At 43.9% G+C, this 12,357-nt stretch overlaps 1 protein-coding gene and 1 pseudogene across 1 annotated transcript; both read right to left on the reverse strand.

The window, feature by feature from the left end:
- Positions 1 to 1,879: 1,879 nt before the first annotated feature.
- Positions 1,880 to 2,743, reverse strand: LOC117424812 (histone H2B 1/2-like; annotated as a pseudogene).
- A 2,223-nt stretch (positions 2,744 to 4,966) lies between these two features.
- Positions 4,967 to 5,667, reverse strand: LOC117962774 (histone H1-like). The gene has a single exon (XM_034928520.2). It carries the CDS (start codon positions 5,585 to 5,587, stop codon positions 4,967 to 4,969), a length of 621 nt encoding a protein of 206 aa, XP_034784411.2. The 5' UTR covers positions 5,588 to 5,667.
- Between the last annotated feature and the right edge of the window lie 6,690 nt (positions 5,668 to 12,357).

The following is a 12,357-nucleotide window of genomic DNA, read 5'->3' on the forward strand; positions in this document are numbered from 1 at the left end:
AAATTGTTACACGGTGTTATGTATTTCTGTTTTCAGTTAAAGTGATAGATGTCATGGACACAGCAACTGATGCTTTTGTTAAACAAAAACTGGAAGAATGGACCCTCCAGACAGAGCCAGGACAGATCGCAAAGAACTGCAGACAGAATGACAAGCAGAGCTGTGCACATGCCCGGTAATTAATACATTGGTGTATTATAAAGTAATTACATTAGTGATTATTGCTGGATTATTTCACTTCAGAGATAATGAAATAATGAAAAGGGTATTTCAGGAAGTAATATTAAGTCTGTGTGTATAGATTTATATAGTAACATTCTGTATTATTTTAAAGGTTGGGATGAACATGGTTGAATACCTTCAGCATGCAGAAGTGCTGCTGCTCAGAGAACGACACCATTTTTTTTGTATGAGGTCGCTGGTAGTGTGTCTCCATCACCCAATGTTAGAATTAAGAAGTTTTATTTTCTCTGTTTAGGATGATGTAATTACATGTACTGCTACTCAGAGTGGTATGAATAACTAGAGCTTTTGAATCACTAATATGTAAATGTGTTTCATCTCAGATGTTTTAAATAAATATGTTAATTCTTGGATGTTCCTTTTTATAAATCAGTGTCGTCTTTCTTGTTTGAATGGGATGAGAATATCACTTTTTAATCCTATAGTTATTCTGCAGTTTTTCATTAAGATTTTATTTTGATTGGTGCGCAACAAATATTAAATATCACTATTTAATCATATCCTGATGTAACTTTCACTATTATCTGCTGTATTAATGAATTGTGGTTTGTCACACTTGAAAAAATTATTGTATTTCTTGCTCTTATTGTATGACTTGTATTGTAACACTTGAATGTATTTGTATTTGCTTGTGATTGTAAGTCGCCCTGGATAAGGGCGTCTGCTGAGAAATAAATAATAATAATAATAATAATAATAATAATAATAATAATAATAATAATAATAATAATAATAGTGTTACTTAAAGTTTTCTATGTTAACATATCGTTTCTCATAACACTTGAGTTCTCAGTACTTGATTATTTATAGGTTTTCCATATACAGTACATCAGTACTGTAGTATATCCCTGAAAAATGAACAATATTTTCTGAACCTGTCAAAACAAAATAAAATATACATATATACACACATACATGCTGTACAGGTCTTATGAGTATTTAGCTTTTTTGTGTTTCAGAAGTTATTATTTGATGTAAAGAACTTGACAAAACCATTATTATCTTGTAAATTATAAGGTTAATCTGTTTTTTCAAATGAGTTTTGGAAACCAATCTCAGATTATGTCTTTATAGACACGGTTTGGATTGATTTCCAAGCTGCATTAGAAAAAAACAACAACCACCTTATTTTACAGGGTAGGAATAGTAGTTTCAAATCATTTACATCAAATAATAGCAGGTTCTAATTTCAACCCAACTATGAAGGTTAATTTAACCCAGCAGTGATATAATATAACCCAATAAATGGGTTGTTTTTTACCCAGCTCGCTACGTTATAACTTTAACCCAACTGGCTGGGTTACAATAACCCAGCGTTGGGAAGGTGCAATAGTAACCCAGCGCTGGGTTGGCTTTCAGCCCATGTTGGTTTATTTTTAACCCAGCGTTTCTTAGAGTGAACATTCAAATACACATTTCAAACTATTCAGAATATCTGGAATACGTAGTTTGTATAAGCAATACCCACAGGGTGGCAGCATTGGGTAAGGAACGGTCAAACTCGACATTTTTTTTTATTATTATTATTTGCTGTAGGTCGTCTTGGCAAAAAAATGCAGTTTAACTCTTTTTAGACATTGTGGATGGCTGTTAAAAGAGCCTTTGGGTTTTAAAGATGTGAATGGAGAATGTGTCGGTTTACTTGGAGCTGGTGTACTTGGTGACGCCCTTGGTGCCCTCAGACACGGCGTGCTTGGCCAGCTCTCCGGGCAGCAGGAGACGCACAGGGCTGTCTGGATCTCTCTGGAAGTGATGGTAGAACGCTTGTTGTATTGAGCCAGACGGGAAGACTCACCGGCGATGCACTCGAATATGTCGTTGACTAACGAGTTTATAATGCCCATTGCTTTAGAAGAGATTCCGGTATCGGGGTGAACCTGCTTCAGCACTTTGTACACGTAAATACCTCTCCTTCCTAGTCTTTCTGCGCTTCTTTCCTCCCTTAGCCGGGTTTTTCACAACAGCTTTCTTCGAGCCTTTTTGGGGGACACAGCTTTTAGCTCCGGCATTTCCTCACTAGTTTTCGATGAAAACGACTAAGTAACTAGTCTGGTACTGTCATTTATATAGCCGTATGCACATTTACGGGGGGGGGGGGGGGCAGTGCTGTCAGACCGATAAAATAAACCAATCAGCATTCTAAACGTAAGGATGACTTCGTTTAATTGGTTAGTGAGGGGAAGATAGTTAATTGGGCGCCTTTTTTCTTAAACTTTCTTTTGAAGAAACCTTTGTTTAATTTCGACAGATTTTTCATTTTGATTTAGCTTTACGGCATAGCAAGGTTGTGTTGCATCTTAATGTAGTACAGGAGACCATTTTATGGCCAGTTTTGGTGGTGATCCCCTTTTCAGTCACTGCAAGAATATATATATTATATATATATATATATATATATATAATTACTGATAAAACTCAATATTTAATTATATAGTTTGTATAACATAGTTTTCTTCATTATTAAGTATTCTAGTTACTGGTCGGTATCCTGCTGGATCATTCTCTGAATAACAATGGCGCCTTATGTGTAGATACTTGCATTTGAGAACACAACTAGGCTCTATTAGTTTAAATGTCATGTTTTGGGACAATTTAATTAAAAATCCTCTAACTTCATGCAAATAACATGGAATGTAACTATATAAATTGAACTGTGGGCGTCTCTGAAAAACGCCTTTGTATTTAGTTTAGTCGAAAAAATGTACAATATATATTTTTTTACGTCGTTACAAATGACCTGGAGTGTTTTACTGTACATTTCTAATTCTTGAGGGAGGAAATTGCATAGCAGCTAACAAAAGGTATGTCATGTAAACACTTTCCGGAAAACTTTTATTCCGGTAGCGTACTTTGCCCTTCAATCCTGCACATGGTTTTAGAAAACAGAAAATAATACTAATCTGTAGTCAGTCTGCATGCATCCATTTGTCTAGTTAGGGATAAAGTAATACATTTGTTATTAAAGTCCGTATATATTTGTTAATAGCCCATACTGATGCAGCAAATGTTTTCCAGCTTTAAAATGACGTGAGAATTTAAAATAATGTCTGCAAAAGAAACAGATAATACAGAACAGGATGAGCTGTTGGAAAGGCTGATTGCACATTGTCAGAAATCCGAATAGAGGTATAGGATAGTAATCTTTGAATTTAAGACCTGACACTTCGATAAAGCACTTGAGTTATTAGATTGGTCTCCGTTCTATCGCAGAAATGTCTGTTCTTTTCAAATCGTACTTACGCTACTACAGTACGTTGCATGCGAAAATATCCTGTGTTATCCAAAAACTTCAATCCATGTATACGGTTATTCTAATTAGATTTTCTATCGTTAATCATGTAAACACAGAAAAGTGATGTTTTAAGGAAATCAGTTTTCAGACAACATTAGTTTTCGGAAAACGCTTTGCATGTAAACGTACTGATTGGTCAAACGTTGGTATTTATCTTAAAGGAAATTTAAAACATAATAAACTCCAACATTGTAGGTAATTGGCGCTTTTCAGTAAAATAGTTGGCTCTGAAAAGAGCCTTTGTTGTTAAAAGTAGTTTCTTTAACCAGGTTAAGCGCGTTCTCCACGGATGCGGCGGGCCAGCTGGATGTCTTTGGGCATGATGGTAACCCTCTTGGCTTGAATAGCGATGGTGACGCTTCCCATCAGCTTGTTGAGTACCCTATCACAGAGCGTGTTGCACATGATTGGTCTTAGGGGTTCAGATCCGGGTCTGTAGAGATCTGTAACTGTTTAGAAATACAAAGAGAACACAAAGCTTGTTGTTTTTCTCACTCCGGTGGGTTTATCCTTCAAGAGCGAGTTTAGCAATTTTCATTTAAAAATGTTTACAGATCATAACGGTCTTTTTGTAATGCTTGATAACAACAATAACTCAAAGTCATAATACAATCGTCGGCAATGAATCGTTTAACGATCAGGTAGCTACTGTTATTACTAAACCATCACTTCCTGAATATGAGTGTAGTACTGTCATGCAATTTGCACCATACAAGCATCATATTAAATGCACTGCACCTACTTTGTTGTTTTACAGCATAATGCATAACTTGCAAGCTACATTACACACCTTGAATGTGCTGTTATTTTCTAACAATCATACTCCTATCTTCTCTGCAAATAACAACACATTAAGTGCACTGAATGTATGTTAATGTTCATTAATAAACACCAATATAATAAAACTAGGGGAGTTAAATGCATTCAACACTCCGGTACATATACGATTTATGTAAATATAAATCATGAATCACTTCTGACTGACTTCATTTCACAGTAAGAGCACTACTTTTAGCAATATATTAAATCTGTTTAGCATCTTTAACTAATGCAATTTCAATTATATCAACCTTATTTTAACCACAGCTGATTTATTTTCCCGCGTGGCACACTAACGTAAGTTGTCATGCTCTCGGAACTAGCGATCGGTTTTAAAACGGAATTTAAAGTTCTTAAACCAAACGGTTATTTACCCATTCCAAAAATGTGTTGGAAAGATAAAAATTTTATTTATCTTGCTTCTGTGGAAGAGGGAGCATGGAATATTGATTGCTTGGAAACGTTTCTAATGACAAAGAATAAACATGTATTTGAATTTCACGTGCATTATATAAATAAGATCTCATTTAATCGATACTTTGCTCTTTAGGAAGTTGTGGTGGCTCTTATAAGAGCCGTTGGGTTCATTTCAACACGGTCACAGCAGATTGTTCAGCGCCTTTTAGGAGCTGCCCGCTTGGTCTTCACCACCTTGGCTTTAGCAGCTTTCTTATGACTCTTGGCTGGCTTCTTAGCAGCTGGTTTCTTTGCCTTTTTGGGGCTCGTTGCTTCTGTCTTAGCAGCTGGTTTCTTTGCTTTTTTGGGGCTCTTTGCTGCTTTCTTAGCCGCAGGTTTCTTTGCCTTCTTTGGGCTCTTGGTTACTGCCTTCTTGGTTGCAGGTTTCTTTGCTGGAGCCTTCTTAGGAGCAGCCTTCTTCACCGCTGTGTTCTTTTTAGCTGCCTTATCCTTGGCTTCAGCCACCTTTTTATTGAGTTTGAAGGAGCCAGAAGCACCGACGCCCTTGGTCTGCAGCAGGGTCTCCTTGCTCACCAGACTCTTGACTGCCATGTTGACGCAGGAGTTGTTCTTTTCCACGTCGTAGCCGCCGGCCGCCAGAGCTTTTTTGAGCGCAGCCAGAGACACGCCGCTGCACTCCTTGGAAGCAGACACTGCCTTGACGATGAGGTCAGACACGCTAGGGCCCGCTTTCTTTGGCTTGGTAGCGCTTTTCTTCTTGGTGGTCCTGGCAGCCTTAAGCGGAGCAGGAGCTGCTGTAGGAGCGATTTCTGCCATTTCTTCCGTGGTAAAGGCAAAGTAAATTTCTATTACTTCAAAACAATACTGAAACAGCTCTATGTCCCAGAACACAGCAAAGGGCGATACTTATCCCATCAGATGAGAACCTTATAGACTCAACCAACTGCATCGTTCTCTTCTCATGGCTGACAAAATGTCCTTCATTTGTGTTTTCTTCCAGTACAAAGCTTTACATTTAACAGTGAAATACCCATAAATATATAAACAACGCTTGAGATGAAAACTGAAGCGTTATGTTTGCATGGTAAATGCTTTTTCAATTAAAGCATCGGCATTATTTTTCATTCATATCACCCAAACTTCAAAAACCCGCACATGAACAGAGCTGCTCAAATCGCACTTCTTGAGAATTACCCAAAATAAAATAACCCAAAAAATATTTTAAGCAACAGCAAACTTAGTAGAACAGACAAGGAGACTAGTCGGGACCTTATTTGTTATTCTGACATGTGCAATATGTTATACCGAGGACTAAAACGACTTTTTGTTAGTTGTAGTTAACACACTTCAGCACACGCTGCCTACCTCACTTTCTGATATGGATACTGTATTGATTTGATGCATTTTAATAGTTATTATCTGAATAGTTATGACGTATTAATAATTGCTATATTACTGTACAATTATTTCTGGTATTTGTATTTCCAATATTTTCAGATTTTATGATTATATGAATGTACCCAAAAATGTTGCATCACTCTGTAATAACATAATTTTGCTTCTTAAAGTTGAAAGAAACATGTTGAATAATGTTACGTTAACATATTGAATTACATACCACTTTGTAGTTTCAATATACTTAACAAAAAACCGATACAAATTGAAAACTTGGACATTTCGAAATCTAACATGAAATACTACTATTATGGGTTCCGGTAGAATTGTGCGATGTCGTTTTGTAGTTTCTTTGATTACATGATGTTAAATAAAATCCTAAAATTCTTGGTGATGCAAAACTTTTGTTCAGAGCACAGGCTACCACAGCCGTGCCTAATCATTGTCTTTGTAATGCTCAACTGTCAATTTCAAACAATGTGTAATTTATGTGTTATTTTTAAGTAATGTTCGGTACATTACATTCTTCTATTGCAAATTGTTTTGAAGCACAATAATTACATATTTTACATTACGTCCTTTTATTAAATACGTGGTTTGTATGTATGAAATGAATATGGTACATTACCCTTCCTGGTTCATTGTTTTTTTCACAACATCATGCCAATAGATATCAAATAGATGGATAAAGTAAGCAAATCCCATTCAGAATTTTCTATTTTATTTTAAATATATATAGTGCCATAAATTGTATATGATTGAACTAAATAAACTTCTTATAACTAGGTTACGGATGTAACCCCGGTTCCCTGAAAGATGACCGCCAAATTTAATACTTTTGGGATATGCCTGCTTGTCAGGTATTCACTGAGCATTTTATATCAAAGCTGCCGATAGGCCCCTTTCGCGGAGTGATGTCCTCGGTCCCGCCTCACCGAGGTAATAAATAGTCACTGAGCGGAGATATGTCTCTTTTGCATTGAACCCGTGAATACGAGTGATGCAACCTCACAAGGTTGGCGGTCATCTTCTCTTTCAATTCAAAGATGACCGCCAAGTTTAATACTTTTGGGAAAGTATACCAGAGCCGTCGGGAAGGAGAATGAGCGGACAGCATCTGAGGGACATCTCGGTACCGCCATCTAGTGTTGGTGGTGTGAGAGTGCAACCTCAAGGACCCTAGTGCCTGTTAAAGGCATAGAGTGATCTACGAGTCGGTAGAACCTGGTAAACGTATGCGGGGTAGTCCAGCTAGCCGCACTACATATATTGGTCAACAAGGCACTTCTGAAGAGGGCTCATGACGTAGCCACTCTCTAGTTGAGTGCGCGGCCACACCTCCCAAGTGGGGGTAGGCCGGCAGTATACGCAGTCGAAACCATCTCCACAATCCAACGGGACTGTTGCTGCTTTGAGAGGACTTGACCTCAGGTCCCTTCACCATGACAAACGAAGAGCTGGTCAGACTGACGCAGCACTCTTGTTCTATTCACATAGCATCTCAATGCCCGAACTGGGCAGAAGGAATTTAATCTCCTATCTGACTCCTCCGCGAAGGGAGGGGGATGGAAAGCCTCTAGTTCCACTGATTGATTCAAGTGAAATGCTGTAATCACCTTAGGGAGGAAAGCAGGGTTTGTGCACAACGATACCGTTACCATCGTCCCAAACGCCTGTAGCTCACTGACCCGCTTAGCGGAGGTGATAGCTGACAGAAAGGCTGTCTTCATAGAGAGATATTTCAGCTCTATGGTATCTATAGAGCCTGTAGTACCACGTCTAGACTCCATTCGGGGAGGACGTCCTTTATAGCAGGTCGTAACCGCCGAGCACCCTTTAGAAAATGGGTTGCCAGAATACGAGCGCCAGGAGATACTGAGTGTAGATCTTGCAAAAACTGTAAAATAACTGCTATAAGGCAATACACAGGATCATGGCCTCCGGCGATGCACCAGTTTTGAAAATATTTCCACTTATAGTGTACTATCTACTGCGACTGAGAGCCCTAGGGCAGACAGACTGTCCCGTTCAGGGGCCAGACCCACAGCTGGAGTCAGAGGGTGCCTTTTGCCTGGCTGAGGGCATCCATGTGCAGCGGGATCTCCCAGGGCTGGCCCAGCAGCAGCTGGCAGAAGTTTGAAAACCAGGTTCTCCTGGGCCATCTGGAGGCTACCAGGAGAACTGTCACTTCCTCTCTCCTGACCTTCGAGGAAGGCAGAGAGCAGCGGTATAGGCAGGAAAGCGTATAAAGGCACTTTGGGCCATTCGTGCACTAGGGTATCTGCCTGGTGGACCTCCGCAGCTGCGGAGGGAGAACCACAGGGGGCATGGGTCATCTCTGCCGTGGCAAAGAGGTCGACCTGGGCTTCCCCAAAGTGTTCCCAAATGTGCCACCTGAGGATGCAGTCGCCATTCTGATGGGTGAGGACCCTCCCTGGAGAGGAAGTCTGCCGCCGAGTTCACCACTCCCGGGAGAGGTACAGCCAGCCCAGTGGGACAGTAGGGGCCTCTGTGCCCAGATCAGTAGCCGAAAGGCTATGCGGTGTAACACGTTGTAGCATGAGGTGGACTGCTCTCAGCTCTAGCGTATTTATGTGGAGGGACGTCCAGCGGCCCAATCAGGATCCGCGGACTCCTCTGTCTGCCCAGAACGCCCCCCTACCACAGTTGGAAGCGTCTATTGTCACCACTTGTGGGTTGTAAATAACTCCCATCCTTACGCCTTCGCTCAGATGAGGGGCTTGCCTCCAGCAGTGTAGCGCATTCCAGCACAGATGAGTCAGCTGACGGTGTCTGTCGCGTTTGGGGTGTAGCTGAAAAGCAGGCGCATGTGAAGCAACTCCAGTTGAATGGCTGAGGACGCTGTGGCCATCAGACCCAGTAGTTTCTGGTGCAACACTAATTGCACTGTAGACCCTGGTTGAAACAGGGCCAGGCAGTTTCGAATAGCAGCTACCCTGTCATCCGACAGGTAGGCTCGCATTGTAAGGGAATCTGCACCGGTGTTAATTGGCTTTTTGCATCGTTGAGGGTGAGACCCAGCCTCGACAGATGCTCCGTCACAATCGCTGCGTGGGCCACTGCTCCTGCCTGGGATTGGGAACAAATCAGCCAGTTGTCCAGGTAAATCATCACCCTGATCCTTTGCATCCGCAAGGGAGCTAGGATGGCAAAACATGCGGAGGGCTAAGGTGAAGCCGAATGGCAGCACTGAGAATTCGAAGACGCTCCCCTGATAGGCGAAGCAGATATTTCCTGTGCGCTGGACGGATAGGAACGTGAAAATACGTGTCCTTCAGGTCCTGCTGTAAACCAGTCGCCCAGCCAGACAGACTGGAGGATGTGGTGATGTGTGACCATCTGGAACCTCCTCTCCCTCAAGAACCCATTGAGGTGTCTCAGGTCTAGGATGGGGCAAAGGCCGCCGTCCTTCTTTGGCACCAAGAAATACCTTGAGTAGAACCCCTCTTTCTGAGAGGTGTGTTCTACGAGACGGATGGCTTGTTTTTGAAGTAGTGTTTCTACCTCTTGTTTGAAGGCCAAGACCTGGAGAGAGTCATTCACAGATGTGACCATGATCTCTCGAAAGGGAGGAGGTCCCAAGTGGAATTGCAGTGCGCAGCTGGTGTGTATGGTGGCGAGCACCCAAGAGTCTGAGGTGCAATTGCGCCAGTAGTGCAGATGGTGTTGTGCGTATGGGTGGGTCTGAGGCCGCAAGCCTTCAGGGCCCCAGCTAGGACTTCTGAGGCCATGGTGGAGGCTGCCTGGGGCGGTTCCGGTGGAACTGTCTCCTTGGGCGCTGGCGCGCTGGGACCATATGTGCCACATTCCCCCATGCTTGTTACTGGCTCCTTGCTGCAGAGGCCTGGAGTGCGGTGCCTCAGGTCACCCCGTGCTGCCGTAGGGATCGGGATAGTCCAGGTTACCGTGGTAACTGCCGGACGCCATCGCCTCCCCCTTCCCGAGGCATGGGAGGGGAGCATCGCTGCCACCTGTCGGGATGCCTTTCGCTCTCTTTGAGAGCGTTGCAGGTTCTCCTCTACCGCTGGTCCAGAAGTATGGCCAGGGCGCGCCACCACTAAGCCTGCCAGGCTTCTGCCCAGGGCTTTCCCTTGGAACCCTGATATTTGCAATAAAGTCCGTGAGACTGCGCATAGCTCTGAAGCAAGTGGCTCGGAAAGGGTAACAGAGCGCAGCATGCCATCTAGGTAGGCCATCAAGAGGCCTCCTGTGTTTGCAAGACCTGTCCCCTGCACTTCGGCCGCGTAAGCCTTTTTCAGGTGGGCTTCTGTGATCCTGCATTGGCTGTTAGGGCATACAGGATCCTTGGATAGACCTCCTACCACCTCTGCTCCCTCCAAGTGTGGCTGCGCTCTTGGACATGCTGGGCGTTGAGGCCGGAAAGGGCAGGGGGGGGTCGAAGTTTGCGCTGGTCTGAAAACAGACCTGGGCCATTTGGCCCTTTAACTCGGCAATATCCCTCGCCTGGTCCGCGTTTCTAGCTCTCTTTCTGCCCCTCAAGGGAGATCTACAGCGACTGCGGTGATGCTGTGAAGCCTGCGCAGAAGGAATACTTTGCGCGGGGCTTGGAGGGTCAGGAGAGGAGGCCTGGAATCCCGAGACCGACGACAGCTCGCCTAGGCTGACTGCAGAGTTCTCATCTGAAAAAAGCGCTAGTCTTTTTTGTAGGGTGCTCTCTTTGGACCTGGCCCAAAAGGAGCAGAATGACCTGTCTGCCAAGGCAGCATAGGCGTGCTGAATGCCCAGGCACCTCGCTCACAGAGTGTGTTTGTCCTGCGGAGGCAATTCCCGCCTGAAGGACGCGCACAGGTGGAAATCTGACATTTCAGTCGAGGTGTGTAGCTCTGGAACATCGACGGAGCTGAAGGACAAAGGCTGTATAACACCAAAAAAAAACCGCAGGGGATTGAGTGTGCTGGTGAAACGCAGCGGGTGTCGAAGTGCCGAAGCGGCGAGTCCTCTAGGCACCGAGGCTATGGAGCACCAGGGGCCCGAGGGTCTCAAGGGTACTGGGGCACAAGACTACAAAGACCTTGAAGCGTCGACACGCTGAGGCGTACAGTCCTCGAGGTGCCGAGGGTGTCGAAGCACCAAGGCTATGGAGCGCAGGGGCCCGGGGCCACTGAAGTGTGGGGCTCGAAAGGCCTTGAAGAGCCGAGGCATGTAGCTCTCGAGGCACCGAGGATGCTGAAGCACCGTGGTAACGAGGCTCTAAGGCACTAAGGACCCAAGGGTACCACAGGTGTCGAGGCCTAGACACGGGGGCGCCAAAGCACCGAGCACCAAATACTGATGGCAAAGCACAAAGGTACTGTGCTGCGTGTCTGTGTCTGGGCTGCTTGCAGTCACACAACCAGGAACAGAGCGTAGCTTGCAACGGAGTGGAGCACCCAAGATGGCGCGGGACCGCGTGGAGCCCTCAACCGGTGCAGTGCGAAGCTTGCAGCGGGGTAGTGCAGTCACAAACCTGGAGAAAGGAGAGAGACAGAAGAAAGAAAGGAAACACACCTGTTCCACCTTTTTTTTATTATTTTTTTTTTTTACACACTAACACACCTTATGGGCAAGTGGTGATGCGCGCCAAGTAAGGCCAAGGCCTAATGGAGGAAGCGCGTGGTTATTTATTTATTTTAAAAAATGCAATGCAGTAGAAAGAGACACTCGACAGCAAGCTGAAGTGTTGTCTTTTTTTTTACTGTAACAGTAAAAACAATAGTAATCAGGCCTGTAGGGGCGCTAGGCCACACACACCGAGTGGGTGTACTGTCGCCCAGAGCCCTCGAGTCAACAGCTGCTACAGAGCGAGGCTGGACTCGCTGGAGGGTCGTGTTTCCCTTTTCTTTTTTTTTTGCGTTAGCTCAGCCTTCAGTTGCCGGGTTTCTGATTCCTGGGAAGCGGCAAGCCTACGTCCAGCAATAAATTGCAAGGGAACTCACAAAAACTCGAAGAAGGAGCGCTAAGGAGTTAATCACAACTGGAAAAAAAGGTTAGAGTAATACTCACCACTTTACCTACCTGTCTGTGAAAAGCAAAAGAGATCTCCGCTCAGTGACTATTTATTACCTCGGTGAGACGGGACCGAGGACATCACTCCGCGAAGGGGCAGCTTTGATATAAAATGCTCAGCGAATACCTGACAAGCAGGCATATCCCAAAAATATTCAATTTGG

This window comes from Acipenser ruthenus, chromosome 19 (genome assembly GCF_902713425.1).
Source record: "Acipenser ruthenus chromosome 19, fAciRut3.2 maternal haplotype, whole genome shotgun sequence".
Taxonomy (NCBI): domain Eukaryota; kingdom Metazoa; phylum Chordata; class Actinopteri; order Acipenseriformes; family Acipenseridae; genus Acipenser; species Acipenser ruthenus.